This window comes from Pholis gunnellus (genome assembly GCF_910591455.1).
Source record: "Pholis gunnellus genome assembly, chromosome: 4".
In the NCBI taxonomy this organism is placed as follows: Eukaryota; Metazoa; Chordata; class Actinopteri; order Perciformes; family Pholidae; genus Pholis; species Pholis gunnellus.
Genome location: NC_136530.1, coordinates 3,703,897 through 3,720,804, shown reverse-complemented (window position 1 = coordinate 3,720,804; position 16,908 = coordinate 3,703,897). Strand labels below are relative to the sequence as shown.

General features: G+C 43.4%; 1 protein-coding gene across 1 annotated transcript; it reads right to left on the bottom strand.

Moving 5' to 3' along the window:
• Window positions 1–5,534: 5,534 nt before the first annotated feature.
• jun (Jun proto-oncogene, AP-1 transcription factor subunit) lies at window positions 5,535–6,935 on the bottom strand. Its single transcript, XM_079157307.1, has one exon. The coding sequence runs from the start codon at window positions 6,638–6,640 to the stop codon at window positions 5,672–5,674; it is 969 nt and encodes a 322-aa protein (XP_079013433.1). The 5' UTR covers window positions 6,641–6,935; the 3' UTR covers window positions 5,535–5,671.
• Window positions 6,936–16,908: the final 9,973 nt, after the last annotated feature.

The window sequence follows — 16,908 nt, the reverse complement described above, 5'->3', positions numbered from 1 at the left end:
TATAACCCACACTTTTGCGTCATTGTGCATTTACTGTGTGTTGAATGTTATTCTGTCCTGTTGTATACTGTACATGTCATGGTTTGTCGCATGCAAAAATCAGAAAAACAATTTAAAAGCAAAAATTTAAAGCCACCAAGTGTAAAAATGAAGAATATCATTCACTGGTGCCCCCTGGTGGTAGTGTAAAATAATACTGGAGCAAGCAGCATTGTGAGCAGCTGCAACGTCACTGATACCCCATTGCTATCGGATGTATGGAAGAGACACGTCATTATGTTTTAGCAACATTTAGTCCGTGTTGAACACTTACCTGAAGACCTCAGTGTGCCCCAGCTCAGCTGCCCACAGCAGAGGAGTGTAGATAAATAGGTGTGCTGAGGTAAAAAGCTGGCTTCCAAAAACAAGATATAGTGACAGCTTGCTTGTTTGCAGCTTCCATCTAACATCTCAAAAAAACATGAACGTAAAGTGAAAGTAGCAGTTTGCAGTTTGCAGAAAGTAGTAGTCTGCAGCTCCTTATGACCAGTGGAGGTTTCCTGTGTTGTTGTTTTTTCAGCCCTGGAGAAGAAAACAACAGCGCCCCCCCCTGTGCGTGTGGAGTAGAAGCAGGTTGGTTTGTCCTTTCTGGGCTACTGTAGAAACATGGCGACCAGCTCCGTGAAGAAAACCCGCTCAGTATGTAAATATAAAAGGCTAATTTTAAGGCAACGAAGAACAGGTTTCTTATTCGTTTTCAGGTGATTATTCACTAAAGAATACATACTTATTAATAACAGATTCCGTTTATGCCAATAGATTCCCCTAAATACGACGATGTTATATAATTATCACAGGTGAAAAGACTCACCGAGCAGCAGATGTAGAATTGATTCATCGTGGAGCTTGACGGCCTCATGTATAACGTGGTATTCCACTTTAGCCCCCGCGTTTAGAAGGACAGTCACCTTTTTGTCGTCGTTCCTGGAAACGGCGTCAAACAGATCTGTTTGTTCCCGGTTGCCTCTGGCAGCGACGGCGGCAGCACCGCTCTGCAGCAGCAACTGGGCCGGCCTCCAGTCACCCCTCACAGCGGCCGGGTGGAGAAACATGTCCCGAGTGTCGTGGCTCTCCGACTGCTTGGCCTCCGCCTTCACCAGGACGTCCACACAACTCAGGCGTTCGTTGTCCGCTGCCAGGTGAACGGGGGTTTTGCCTTGCTGATCCAGAGCGTAGATGGGGGCCCCGGCCTGTACGAGGGCCCCGACTGCCTCGGCGTGACCCCTGCCGGCTGCCCTGTGAAGAGCCGTGTGACCCTTCTTATCCAGCAGGTCCAGTCGGGCTCCTTTGCGGATCAGGAGCTCAATGACGGACAGGCGACCGCGCTCAGCAGCTACATGTAAAAGAGTCTCGTTGGAGGAATTGACGGAGTTAATATCAGCGTCTTTCAACAGCTGCTCCAGCAGCACTGCATCCCCTTCTGAAGCGATCATGTGGATGAGATGTTCTGGTTTACTTTGTGCTGGTTTGTGCTCCTCTGATTTTAGAAGTGGCATGCTTGTGTCTTCCTTTTCAGGGCTTCTAGATGTCTTTGTTCCTTTGGTGGCGGATAAAGAACAAGTCTTCTCAGTTCCATCCAGCCCCTCCTGGTCTCTTTCCAGCAGATATCCAATCAGCTGTCTCCTGGCGTCTCGGACACGTTCATTCACACCACCAGCATAGGTCTTGATGCGCTGGTAGAGGTCGGGTTCTGCCAGCATGAGACACGGGTGTAAGAATATCCGACACGCCCTTTCACCTCTGGCCTCCAGGTGGTCCAGGACCCTGGAGTTTTGATCCATGCGAGTCCTGATGGTCAAGACGACGGATCTCTTCGCTGCCGTCATGACCCCCTCCGTGACCAGAAGATCCAGTAGATCCTCGGTGTGCGAGATCCCGTAAACTAGATCCCTCCTCTTGACCCGGATTACCTCCACAGCATAGGGGTTGATGCAGCTTGACGCCGCTTGAGCATCAAAACCTTTGAGTATATTTAACATTCTAATCAAAAAAAGATTTCCTCTAGCTTTCACACTTCAGCAAGGTTGTAACTCGTGGTTCTGGCTGTGTGTGTGTGTGTGTGTGTGTGTGTGTGTGTGTTATACCTTATTGCTAAGTGAAAACACCTCGCCCTAGCAACAAAATACAGACAGATCTGTCCGGCTCAACCTGCCCTTTGTGAGATTTTGTGACCATCAACATTGCTAGTTTAGCATTAGCACGGCAGTAATGATAGCAGTCATACAATATGATCGTAGTTTGTAATTATACAATGTTTCTTCTGAGCGGTCACTGTACAATTCTTATTTTAAATATCTTTAATAAACAGTCTTAATGTTGTGTTGATAGTAATTTGACTGTTTTTGCTTAATTTTGTATTTTGATGATTTGGCAACATTATTCTCGAAACTTTTCATTTAATGTAATAAAATTAATATAATCTTTTTTATTTAACCGTTATTTAGCCAGTATAATCCCATAGAGGTTTGGAATCTCATCCTCCTCTTGTCCTGGCCAAGATCATAAGAAGCATAACACTTTCACACAAGTGCCACATAAAAACACAAAAACCTGATTTAAAAACAAAACAGTAAAAAACTGTAATTGAATTCAGAGAGATAGAGTGAACACGCATTCACTCTAACTGTGTGTGGGTGCTGCATGACCCCATTCTGCTCCATCGAATCAAACTTTAATCAAATTGTACACCGAACACAAGTCATTTATTTATGTGTGTTAAATGGCGGCAGATGCAGCCAAACAATACACAAAAAATACAAGATCCATTCAAAATTGTACTTAAAGTAGTTTTATAAATCAGAATGTATTAACATGTCAGCAGCATATTAATATAGTGGCTCGTTGAGGTAGATTGATACTTCTACTTGTTATATATGTTTCCTTGTAAAATCTTAGTAATTAACTATAACTGTCAAATAAATGTAGTGGAGTAAAATAGGCTGTAATAGTTTCCTCTAAAAATAACGTAGTATAAAACAATATTATATTAAAAGCACCTCAAAACAAACCACTGAATGTGGCAGCAGTGTTGTGAATTTGTTTAATAATGGCGTTATTTAATTACTTATGGTGCCCTCCATTGTGGGAATAAGCATTGTTCTGTTTCTTCTAAATAAACAATCAAATGAAAGAATTACAGATCTAGTTACTTCGGATTTAGATATTGGATTTCCATTGTGATTTTTTAACATTAGAATTTGTATTAATCTATTAAGTTGACATCAAACAGACGTCTCGTGTCCTCTGTGATCTTTTCATTGATTTGCCCTTCATGCGGTCCAGTGTTCCTCTCGGTTGTAACTTCTCAGGGTTCACCTCTCCGTATTATGCAGAGATTACAAGACTCGACTCACTTCCCGTAATGCCCGCCTCCTCCTCCTCCTCCGACGTGACGTGCATCTTCCGAGCGCTCCCTCTCCTTATATGGAAGGAGCAGGACTCCGCCTTCCGGGAATGATGTCACGCTGCCCCATGTTTAAGAAATCAGAACAATAAAGCAGATTTACAGGGGAATTAGAATCATGACGATGATTATAATAATATAGTACTGCAGTGTAATTGTGAAAGTATTTTCTGTTGTGTAAGCAACATGATTACCCGCTTTGTTGATTAGTGCCAAATCAACTTGATATGGCAATACATTATTGAATCTTGAATATAAGAAAATAATAATAAATAATAATAATTTAAAAAAGGAGTAAATCCACCCCAGACCATCAACTTTCTTAATTTGTTTACAATTGAATTGTATAGATATAATAATTACCCTCATGTAATTATATTGTATTTGTTTTTTTAAGATAAAACAATCAAACTCAAACAGTTGAATTAGCTGCTTTATACATCAAACCATGTTGTGAAAATATTCCTTTAAAAGAAAAAATATATTTAAATTTCATCTTTCAGGTAAACGGGTCTGTGTCGCCCTCTAGCGGTTCATTACAAGCAGGACACACTGGTGGCTCGTGAGCGTTCCACACACTGTAACCTGACTGCCACACCTGACCTCGTCCCGACACATTCGCCTGCTGCCACTGGAGTCTATATGCAGGGATGAGGATTATAATATTTGCTGGGCTTACTGTGGACATTAAGTTAATTTACTTTCAGTTGTATACAGATATACAAGGTACATATATGTGTAATGGTTCGGCAAAATAACTGAACATATTCAACGTATTGATTATTTGTTCCTCTAAGCTATACTTTTTACTCATTAAAAGTACATTGTAGTCTACAATGTATCCAGAAAACACACCACAGTGGTACTTTTTTTATGTTTTATGGAGTAGATGTGTGTATTCACCTGCAATACAGGACCTAACATGTATATTTGTTTCGACATGGAGCTTTCTTAAGTCACACGAGGACAGGAAATAGTGCTGAATAACTGTATGGTGCAACAGCACAGTGTGTGATTTTCCTGTTTATTATGTGTCAAATCAGTGACACCTCAGATGTTACTTTAACCTGTTGTAATACGTGTATTGTGTCAACACCCGAGAACGATGGGAGGTTTTATAAGACATGTATACTCTTCAGGTATATCTGACTGTGTGAGACAGACAGTGGAGATATCTCAAGCGCTACAGGCCGGACCTGATCTCCTTCAGTGGGCCTGGAACGCAATCACTTAGCCCGGATCAATACCTGCACTAATGGAATTTACCTTGAGGTGCTGGGAACTATACCAGCTCTTGCAACATGTTGCAACATGCTTTATTGTTTGAGCTCATGACATGGCACACCCACTTTTTCTTTCTTTTTTTACGTACACACACACACGTACACACACACACACACACACACGTACACACACGTACAAGAACACAGAGGCAATGTTGCTTCATTTCATCTGGTTTATTTTCTTAAATATTGATTAGTTTCTGAAGTGATCAGAAAACAAAACATTTAAAAAAAATTACACAGTATTCATATTACAAATGGTAAACATAAGTACTCCGAGTTGATCTTATATACATATAACAATGAGTGAAACCCCATTAAAACAAGTTTAGAAAAAAAACAAGTAAATCTTGAAGCTTTTCTAATTGACTTTCTTACAATTATGAAAGAAACAAGTACATTGTACTGTAACTCAGAAGTCAGGCAGCTTTTGTTACAACGTTTCAGCCGTTTAGAGTTGGCCAACACGCCCAAGTTTGAGGCCTTTATGGCAACAAAGCAAGAAAATATTGCAGGTTCCTAAATTCTCTAATACTGAATTTCTCCTTTGATGATCATGATAAGGTCCATGCAGAGCTGGGTGTAGACAAGGAAAAAAAATCAAGAAAAACTTCAGTCCAGTTCTGTTTAAATAAAGAAAGAAATACAGCACGAAACAGATACAGAAAGGCATCCTGTTCGTTGCCATGTCCCCCCCCACCCCCCTCTTGTTCATGGCTGCTCTCACTGTCCCGAGCCCCTCTCTGGAGACGCGCCACCGGGGAGCGCGTGGCACTTCAGGAACTTCAGTGCAGCCCCCCCGCCCCCCCGGTCCTGCCAGTGTCGCGCCACATCATCCCAAAAAACCCGTCACGATTTACGGGAGATGCAACTCACACTCTCACAGGACGCGTCCGGTTCGTTCAACCAAAGTCTTTAATCTCTATCTCTCTCTGTTTTCACCTCCTCAGAAGGTCTGGAGCTGCTGCGTTAACATGAGCTGGCACCCGCTGTTGACGTGGTTCATCACCTTCTGCTTCAGCTGGGCCACCTGCTCGCGCAGCATGTTGGCGGTGGACGCGAGCTCCGAGTTCTGGGACTTGAGGTTCTTGACTTTGTCCTCCAGCCTGGAGATGCGCTCCAGCTTCCTCTTCCGGCACTTGGACGCGGCGACGCGGTTCCTCATCCGCTTTCTCTCGGCTTTGATGCGCTCCTGGTTCTCCATGTCAATCGGGGAGAGAGGAGGCGTATCCCCCGGCATCTCCGGCACGGTTTGGGGCTCCTCTTTGAGCGCCGAGAGCCGGGAGGGCTGCCCGTAGATGGGGGGGAGCTGCGGCAGGGCGGCGGGGAAGGACATAGCCGGGGCCGAGGTGGTGTAACCCGGTGCCGATACCGTGCTGATGGCCGGGTGGAAAGTGTTCAAGTCCTCGTAAACCGGCGAGTCGGAGCGCATGGCTGCGTTGTTGTTGTTGTTGTAAACGGCGGCACCGGCAACCGGGGGCAGCGCGGGGTTGACACCGGTCTGAGGAGCCGAGGGGACACTCACGTTGGCGGTGCCCGGCATGTGCTGGTGGTGAAGCTCCGCCAGGGCTCGGACGAACCCCTCGGCGAAGCCCTCCTGCTCGTCCGTGACATTCTTGGGACACATGAACTGGGTCGGAGTCGGCGTGGTGGTGATGAGCCCGTTGCTGGACTGGATGATGAGCCGCTCCAGCTCCGGCGAGGCCAGCTTCAGCAAGCCCACGTCGGGGGAGGTGAGGATGTCGCCGGCTTTGGCGCGGAGGTGAGGCTTCAGAGCTCCGGACGGATCGGCGAGGTTCAGCGTCATGTTGCGCTTCAGCACTTTGGGGTTGCTGTATCCGAAGCCGGCGCTGTCGTGCTGGGAGAAAGCGTTGAGTGAGTCGTCATAGAAAGTAGTTTCCATCTTGGTATACATGGAAGAGGAACCGAAGTAGCAACTAAAGTCTTCAGCAAAACAACTTTTCCTCCCCCGGTTCTTCTGGGAAAAAACACACTGGTTTCCAAAACGTCCTCTCTGTGCGTAAAAAGAAGTTCCAAACTTTGGAGTGCGCACTGCTCTTGATGAGACTTACTTCTTTCAGAGTGTAACAGTTCACAAAGATGTCTCCAAAGTATCCAGACTAGTATCGAGTCCGTGAGTGGCTCTTCACTGTTTCTCGTCAGCCACCGACACTGTTGGTCCGCGGTGCTCGCTCTGCTCCGGGTGCGCGTGTGTGTATACTCTGAGCCCGGCAGCGTGGAGGCTAAACCTTATCTGCTGCCGCTGCCTCTCTAAAAATAGCCATGATGTCACGATGGGGCTCTCCTATTGGCTGGGGGGCGTGTCGTTGGCGCGGGGAGGAGGGAGGAGGGAAACCAGCCCTTTCGATAAGGCGCGTTGCCTTGACGACCACCCAGAAGATTCTTAGTCTCGCGGTGGATTGTGGGATGAGGTAATGCTGCGAGGAGAGCGTGAGCGCGGTGCATTGTGGGATGACGTATTGTTTTTGAATCTCTGGTTACCCGCTTTACTGTCAGAGGCGGGATAGTCAAGTGTTGCTGCTGAACGTCTCTCTCTCTTCTTACAAAAACAAACGAAACTAAAACAAAAATTAACAAAAAATAAAAAAACATAACAAAACAAACAACCAAAATATACATTCAAACATGACAGGGAAATTAATGCAGAGGGTGATAAAAATAGATAGGCCCACAAATAAATACATAAAAAATAATAAAAAATTAGAATAAAAATATTTAGGGTTAGGTCCAATGTTGTAGTTGTAATCAGCAAACTTACACTTATGTTTATATAATTTGACTTGAATAATCAATATGTTTATAATATAATGCAAGATGTCAATAATAGATTTTTAAAAATCTGTTTTTGTTGTGATACAGCTCTACTGTACATCTGTTCACCGACTTTTATTTACAACACTTTTTTTACACTTTTTGTTGTTGTAGAAGTCTTAAGTTTAACCTCGTAGGAGCCCTTAAAAGTACAGTTGAATGATCTCTAACAGCCTAAATGATTGACATCATAACATATATTTTGATTGTATTATGATTACAGTAAATGAAAGTGATGCTTTCTCTTTTATTACCACATATTTGAAAAATGATCTGGCTTCACAACATAAAAATCCAAACCGCAAACCAAATCGCATAGATACTGTAACATAGATTCTGTATCACAAACAGCTATTTTGAAATCAAAATAGCTGTTTGTGATACAGAATCAATGCGATTCTATTCTATTTAGCAAATCAAAGTTTATTCCACTTAAATACAAATAGCCATATTATATGATATGACATGAATACATTATAAATGCCTCCATATATTTACATTCTATTCTACATTGTCATAATATTTTCTGCAGTATTCTATTCTATTTTATTCTATTCTAATCTATTATACTCTATTCCATTCAAATATATTATACTCCATTCTATTCTATTCTACAGTATTCTATTTTATTCTATTTTACAGGACTCTATTCTATTATTACTGTTCTATTCTTTGCCAAATATCGACCTTGCAGCTGGATCAGAAGTCTAATCTTTCTGGATTACAGCTGGAGAAAGTTGTGAGCTCGTATAAACTCGAAAAAGTGAATGAAAACTGTTTTTTTAAAACAAGTTATATCTTTTTTTCCACGTGTGTGTGCGCTCATGGTGGAAAGTCTTTTTTGCTTGTCAGTCCTGGACATCGAGGTGGTCTCTGGTTGGTGGTCCGGTCCCCTATAAATAGTCCCATATAGCACACAGACACAAAACACTAGTTTAGATTAGTGGGAGTTAGAATTTGACACCTGGGCAGGTCAATATACACATAGACATAATTACTTATATAAGAAATGCATTAAATCTGAGTTATTTACCTGAAGCGTATAGGGCCAAGTCCATCTGATTGAGTCACGTACGTTGCTACCTCGCGGTCTTTCCTCCCTGCAGTCATTAGCAGACGGATTTAATAGGACCTTTTTGCTTTTACTGCATAGACCACACGTCTGAGAAGCTACATTTAAGACCTTTTATTTCTGCTACAACTACAAATTGTTGAAGACGGATCCACAGACGTCTGTTCGTCCTCATAAAGAGCGAGCACATTTCCTATTATCCATGTCAGGGTGTGTAATTAGTGTAGTGCAGTCCATTGTCCCCTGGCCCTTAGTCAGAAATCACGTCTGGTTTAATGGCGGGAGGTTAACCGGCGAGTCCCTCTAGTCTTCCACACTCCCACTGTCTGGGTCATTTTCTGCCCCGCCAGCTTTACCGACTATACTACCTCCAGCTCACAACGTCTAAATATGTCCCCCTTGTGTGACGAGTAAATCAGTCCCCTGGCGCTGGCTGGCTCAGAGAGGCACCTAAGGAGGATGAACCGGATCATAAAACACCACCACAGTCTGACTTTTTATGGCTGCTAATGTTGTCTTTATGTACTGTTGTATATGTCAAACCAGGGCAATCAATAAAGTGGCATGAAATCTGATCCAACTGGTCAACTTAACTGATCTCCTGCAGTTTATTTTTTGATTGAACGGAGGTTAAGGTTGGTCCTTGGGGCTCACATGGCAAGAAATAAACCTCCTTTAAAGGACTTTTTCTTTATTTTCTTTTGTTTTTTTCTGCGTTTCTCTATATTTGGATTAACAGGTAACTCCAAATGTTCTTTCAGTCTTTCTTATTCTTTAATTTTCTGCCAGTTCAATTCACTTTGTCGTACTTTTATACCTATCACTTTGGGGATAAAATAAGGAAGCAGAATAAGGACCAGTCGTTTAGTTGCTTGTTTACACTCGATGTTCCACTGGCACATTCTGAAATATTTATCCACTTTGGCTCATTCATCTATTTATGTAGGTGGTCTAGTGCCCCCCCCCCCCCCCCCCCCCCCCCCCCACATACACACCTGACAGCAGGGATCCTCATGTATGACTTCACCCATTGTCCCAAATAGAGGAATTAAGCTGAGGGTAGAACACATGATGTCATTTAAAGTTATTATCTCGTTTGAATTAAAGCTCTCTTCGGAGTCAAATTGCACGGCAAAAGTCAGACCTCTGTGAATATATAAAATTCTGTTTTATATACTTTGAAATAGTGTTTAACACAGAGTCCTTAAATGTTTCAATATGGCTGGAGCGCTGGATGAATTGGGTCTGCCTTTCTTCCCCGGTCGCCATAGCGTAATGTTATAAAGGGGAAACCACAGCACGGGAGTTTGCCAAAGTGTTTTTCTGTGTAGGAATGTATAGTTAGCCTGGAGGAACCCTGCTGTTTAAGTCACAATTCAACACCAGGTTGGGATATCCCGCTGCCTGTCATGGTTCAAGACATTTGGTCACTTGTGGTCACATGCAAGGTCCGGTAGTAACGGATTACATGTAATCAGGATTATGAAAAGTAGGAACTATAATCAGGTGAGGTTATATTTGAAAAAAAATGTGCAATTACATTACAGTTACATTCTCAAGGATTGCTTCGACTTTTTCATTGCGTCTTTCAAATATAAGCATGTTTTTGTAACGGTAATTAGATTTGACCGATTCTAAATGTACTGCTGTAGGTCACAGTTAGTAGCTCCTCTCAGGTTGCCAGGTTTGTTAAATGGTGAATTAGCTGATATTTAGTTTTAGGTTTTTAGTGGCAATTTATGGATAGGGGAGTTTCATACCTTTTTATTTACATTGAAAAAAGAAAATTAACAATTTAAGCAAGCGCTCCTCTTGCGTTACAAGAGCAAAGTCCTCCATGCGGCCTTTGATTAAAAAACAGCAGCAACAAAAATGCAAATGTATGTATTTATTTTGATTTATATTCAGTATCTGATTACATTTCAAAGTAATGTGACCGAGCCCTGGTCATGCAGTACTTATTCAGCATTGTCCTCACATGTAGTGGATCAGAGGCAGAGGACAAGGAGGGGATTTCAGCTGATTCACTGCCACCAGCGTAACAGGGACTCTTTTCTTTCTCTTTGTGTTCTTTTTGAATTATTTCTGGTTGGTGGAGCAAACTGCAGGCTCTCAGGACTTTGGGACGTGAGGTTTCAGTACTGAGGAAATAATGAACTACAGCAGGATAGTTGGACAGGTAGCAGCAGGATGACATTCATCCTCTGGGGACCACGAACATCTGTGAAATCTTTTTAATGAAATCCAACCAACAATGTGGTGGACAGACCGGTGGACAGACTGACCGACCAATCAAGAGGCCGCCGGACAGAACGACCACCAGGACGTAATTACCGTCTGGGTAATGTCTTCTGGTCAACACATTGTGGTAAACAGACAAAAAGCGAAACTGCCAACTCAGGTTGTTGACTTAATAATAGTTACAATTTGAATACACATTTAAAACATCTTGTTATTACTTTTACACACGTTGTGGTGATTCAACTCCTTTTCCTTTTCAACTTTCCTTTCCTCTGCACCTGTTGATTTTTCAAGATTAATAACGAACAAAGACTCTCACGCAAACTTACATGTTTTTCAAGTACTGTCTTCCTGTTCAGCTGCATCCTGACCTGAGGTGGTCTCCAAGTGGGCCTTCTGAGTTGTCTAGTCTTTAGCCATTTCAACTTTTTTTTTTTTTATCATTACCTCCCCCCTCTCTCCTGACTCTCACCTCTCTCGCTCCCTCCATCCTGACGTTACCTCAGCGCTGTATTTCCCTCTGGATTTAAACCCCCCACACACTTTGCCTTTCTCTTGTCTTTCTCCTTCTCGTCTCTCTCTCTCTCTCTCTCTCTCTCTCTCTCTCTCTCCCTCTCTCTCGTCCCTCTCATCTTACCCGATATCAGTGGCTGTCCAGGCAGCAGGATTTCCCCTGTGATGGAAACAGGCTGTGGCCCATTTGTATTGTTTCAGCGGTTCTTTTCAGTGAAATCTCAAAGTGCACTCTGTGTTTGTGTCGGTATCATTAAAAGTCAAACCACCGGCCAAAGCACTGCACCAGTACAAAGGACAAGCAGGACTGTAAATCCAGTGAAACATAAAAAAACAAAACATCTTTGGGTTTTTACGTCAAACTGAGCACCCCTTGAGGTTTGCAGGGTGAGTGAGAGACAGGGAGACGGACTGCTGAAGCTTTTGAGACAGTGCACACTCACAATGGTCTTAGCCTGTCAGAACAATTGTTGTTTCAGCTGTTATGAGAAGGGAAGAAAAGCACCCGGCGGTCTAGATTGTGTGTTGAACTGCGAGCTCACACACTCAGATGTGTACGTGCGTACACGTCTGGGTCTGCCTTTACTGGAAGTGCATAGACTTGTAAACGTATTTGTTATCATGCGAGGACACTGAGCAGGTGGAGCATTTTGGGCCAATATTTAGTGGTTATCTGAGAACCATGATTGTCTGTGTACATTTTTTTGTCGGTTCATCGAGTAGATATTTTACCAGATGAGGAGAAACTTAAACATGCTGGTGACGCCAGAGGAAAAGTCAGAGAATTACTAAAGTCATCGGGATTCATTCGCTGGGGACCATGAACGAATGTACCATCTGTTTAGATATCTCAGTCCAGACCGACAGACAAACAGACCGAGAGGCGGAGAGGCAAAGACACCAACAGAGGCCGAAAGACCGTCAGACAGACTGACCAAGAGGCCAACAGACCGACAGATAGAGAGACCAACACGCCCGACCCAGACGCCGAGGTCGACAGTCTGACCAGCAGACAATCGACAAACCGACCGATAGACCGACAGACGGACCGGAGACCAACAGTTGTTAATAACAGTCTTGACTGTGGTGGACCACCCAACCGACTGACCGACTGAGAGACTGTTCAGGGTTTTAGGAGAATTCTTTGGACAGAGTTTGTGACACACTGACTCTCGCCTGTTACCAGCTCTGTACGTTGAACACAAACAAGTCTCGTGGCTTGTGCATAGCAGTGAAAAGAATAACTTGAAAAACACGGTTTTGCAAAATTGAAAACGAAAGATTGTGTTCTTCCGCACACACCTCCTTCCCGCTCCTCTTTTGTTCTTTTCCACTTCGTCCTCATCCAACACCGCATCTTTCATTCTCCCTGATTGCCTCCATTTTTATCATCCTTACCTGCACACACACACACACACACACACACACACATGCTCATCCTGACACATTAACAAGATACCGCAGCAGCCATTTTCTTTAATGAAAGAGAAAAGACACAGCTAAATGACAAATGTCCCTCTTTCCCTTCTGGATTTACGACGTGTTGTAAAAGCAGGAATCATTGTGTTTGATTACTACACACACACACACACACACTGAATCTCCCTGAGTGATGTCTCATTGTTACGCCCTTCAACAAGAGTAGGGAATGAGTGTTTGATGCCGGTCTTCGACTGAATTTTTTTTCAGCCGCTGTTTTAATTAATTTGCCCATAAAACGAACCCTGATTCCCGGCAGCCTCTCCGGCACCCTCAGCCACAAAATACTTTATTAGCTTTGACAATGAATCGTCGCTAACTACCCAGACTAATCACATCTTGGATTTATTGGTCAGAATCATATGGAATATCGATTGGCTCTCCCTCATTTTGACCCTTTCAGCGCACCGTAACTCACCCGGCGAGTGACATCATTGGGTAACTGTGGGCACGGTGCGAGCTTTTACGACTTTTTGCTTTTTTATCAAAACGAAGAGAGAAGCAGGAGAACAACTTCAGTTTAAGGGTTAAACAGACTGGGATTTGTCATGTTTTTTGGGGCGTGGGGGTGCTTGTCTGCATGCGTTTTTTATTTGTTGTCTCAGAGTAATTTAATCTATGAGAGTGAGTCTGGGCCTCATTATGTAAATGAAATAACCTCATCTAGAAAGAAAGGCAGAGTGAGCCACAGCAGGACACAAAGACACACAGTAGTGTACACTCTACACTCACAGAAGCACTCACACACACACACACACACACACACACACACACACACACACACATATACATGCGGGCAAAGTAAATGGCCTTTTTGACACCACATAGCAGCTCGTGTGGGTGTGTGTGTGTGTGTGCGTGCGTGTGTGTGCACTCAGAGACCTGTATGAGTCCTCAGCTGGCTCTGTTCAGCCTGTAACAGGGAGGTGAGTGTGTCACCAGGGAGAATGATCGATAGCTATTAAAACCCACCAGTGCCGCGATCCAGATGGAGGGCCATTTGTGTGTGTCCGTGTGTGTGTTTGGCCGTGATCAAGCACCGTGTTTGTACAGGTGGGACACTGTATGGCGGCAGCGCTAACCTGTTCCACTCCATTTATCGCTGCAAGCTGGCTGGAGAGGGGGGGGGGGGGGGGGGTGTGGACCTCACCAACCGCACAAGGTGTGTGTGTGTGTGTGTGTGTGTGTGGGTGTGTTGTAGTACATCTTGGGCTGCATTTGTGTTGTTTGTGTGTGTGATTGGGGGGTTGTCGGTGTGTGTTTGGACTCGCTGGTTATTCTGGTCTAGCTTTTCAGAGCCAATAAAAAAAAATGTCAAGGGACAGGAGGAGGAGGAGGAGGAGGAGGAGGAGGAGGAGGAGGAGGAGGAGGAGGAGGTGGGGGCTGAGCAATTGTTTTAAGTCGAGCAGCAGTTTCAGTTTGTGGCTGGGAGCACCAAATGTTGTATGAATGACACGACAATTTTTCAGTCATGTAGCGTGCAATACAAACGCCATTATTGTTTTTCCCCCGTGTCATTTTATGCCATGTAGTCTACACTGACTACACGTATACGTGTGTGAAATTGACGTAGTATAAAACGTGACTACTCATGGTGAGCGCGAGGGGAGATGGATTGGTCGAACAAACACAGGTTTTCTTAAAGTTACAATAATTATGTTTGTTACGTTGTTCAAGTTTTAATCAAGCAAACCATGATGTTCTTCCAGAACCTAACTAAGTGGTTGTTGTGTTGCCTAAAACAAGTGGCATAATATGACAAATGAAAAAGCCTAGAATAAGTTATCATGACATTCCGAGTGTCCTTACGATGTCGTGCTCTTTCAGTCTGGTCTCATCCAAAGACTGTATATAAGAAGTGGACGTATACTTATCGCCGTTTTGAATCCTAGAGTTTGCCGATTTACCCGTTGCCATCTTGAATTACGGCCGTCACCATGTTGTTACTTTCACAACCAACGAACAGAGGTTACCACATTTGGAATGCGGAGGAGGGACGAAGGGACGCCATATGCGGCTCTAGTGGCAGCGACCTGTCAATCACAGTAGCCCCGCCCTAAAGCATCCCCCGCTTTATGGTCTGTTTGACTCTAAATGGACCATCATTTACTAAATGAACATCATGATGTATGGAAGAAGACTCGAAACTAGAGATTGAGACCATAAACTCATGTTTACAATGTTTACTGAGGTAATAAATCAAGAGAGAAGTAGAGTCATTTTCTCATAGACTTCTATACAATCAGAGGAGTCGCCCCCTGGTGGACAATAGAGAGAATGCAGGTTTAAGGAATTTCCACATTGGCTTCACTCGGCAGAACCGGAGGTTGCCGCCTGGTCTCATCCAGGATTCATAGGACAAGCTACGACAAATAATGTGCCGTCAACATTGATGTTTTTATCTCGTAACTTGCGTACCTCAATAACAGCACTTCCGTCATTATTTTAACCCAAACGGCGATCTTTTTCTAAACCTATCCAAGTAGTTTTGTTGCCTAAACCTAAACGAGTTTCTTGTGAAGACTAGAGTTTATTTTGAAAAGACCATATGGACGTAAAGAGCAGAAATTGACATGTGTTGCTGGCTTTCGTAGGAAAAGATCAGTTTGTTGAAAGAAACGAAAGAAGGAGGAATGGAAGTTTGTTCTTTTTCATTTCACTGAAGGAGAGAGAAATACGGGTCAGAGAGAGAGAGCGGCTTCTACAAATAAATAATGACTCACCGCCCAGTGAATATTTTGCTTAAATTATGTTCGGGCTTCATTGGATACATGATAAGTATAAGGGAACCAGATCTCACACACTGCAGTCCTATGAAACAAGAGACATGCAACTTAAAAAAAAAAACAGACTCTTGTCTCTTTTCTAATCGTTCTTGCTCTCTCCATCTCTCTCTCTCTCATGCACACATGTATGTGCACACTCGCACAGAGAGAGATCGTCCTCTGAGACACTATGAAACCTGATCACAGATCAATACTGAGTGGTGTTATGGTTGTTGGGGGAGGGGGGATCAGACTTTGATGGTTGTCTGGCTGCTGGAAGAGGGATTTTATACCACATTCATACAGCAGTAAGACCATGGAAAATAATATAGGACACCAACTTTAATCTCTCTTTCTAATGTATTTTAAATAGGGCTCAACGGTTTTAAAAAGCATATCTAATTGCGATTATTTTGACTGATATTGCAATTGCAAGATTTGCGATATCGCGATATTTTTCATTGTCATTGAAAAACCTGGTAATAAGATTATAGTGTGATTTCTTGTCGTGATCTGTACCAAAACAAAAAGGTTTTCTTAAGTCTGTAGAATATCATGTGTCGGCCTGGACGCCATATTGTGATCTCGATAAAATAAGAAATTGAAGCGTGCAGCCTTAGTTGTAAAACAAGCCTCCGTAACTTTGGCCGAGCAGCAGCCGATGGCTAAAAGAGGCAATGATGGAATAACGGTTTATGCTAAAACACAGTGCAACAGCATCACAAGCAGAGAATGGCAATACAGTCAGAAACCTGGCTCAGTAATGTCAGTTATACAGGAATAGCTACCTGAAGCTTGTGTACATTAGTCACCTGCTGGTCATGCCAGACCAAAGGAAGTGTATCAAAGTTTGTTTTATGACTAATGACTTCAACTTTTCATTTGAAGGCGGAAAGAATGTGTTATTCTAGACTCATTCTCAGCGTTCAGTTTTCATGGGAAAATATGCGTGTGCAGGTTGGTAACGGAAGTAGCGTTCAGCCCCCGGCTAATCCAGATGAGTTAGCGAGCTTCAAACGTTGAATTAAACATTGAATCTGCCGAAACCACAACACCAAATTCTCTTGATTATCTCTCTCTCTCTCTCGGTAAATGTGCTTGTTTGGCGCTAGGTTGGGGCGAGGCTGAACCGCTGAAGGACATAGTTGAGTGACAGTAGCTGATTCTGTGTTACCTCAGTCGCTACCTGTAGCTGTCAGTGAGTGTGTGTGTGTGTGTGTAAGTGTGTGTGTGTGTGAGTTGGCACGTGACTCCACTTCAGAGTCAACAATGAAACAATGA

Coding starts and splice junctions, on each gene's coding strand:
- jun (XM_079157307.1), bottom strand. CDS start 6,640: ATGTATACCAAGATGGAAACTACTTTCTATGACGACTCACTCAACGCT.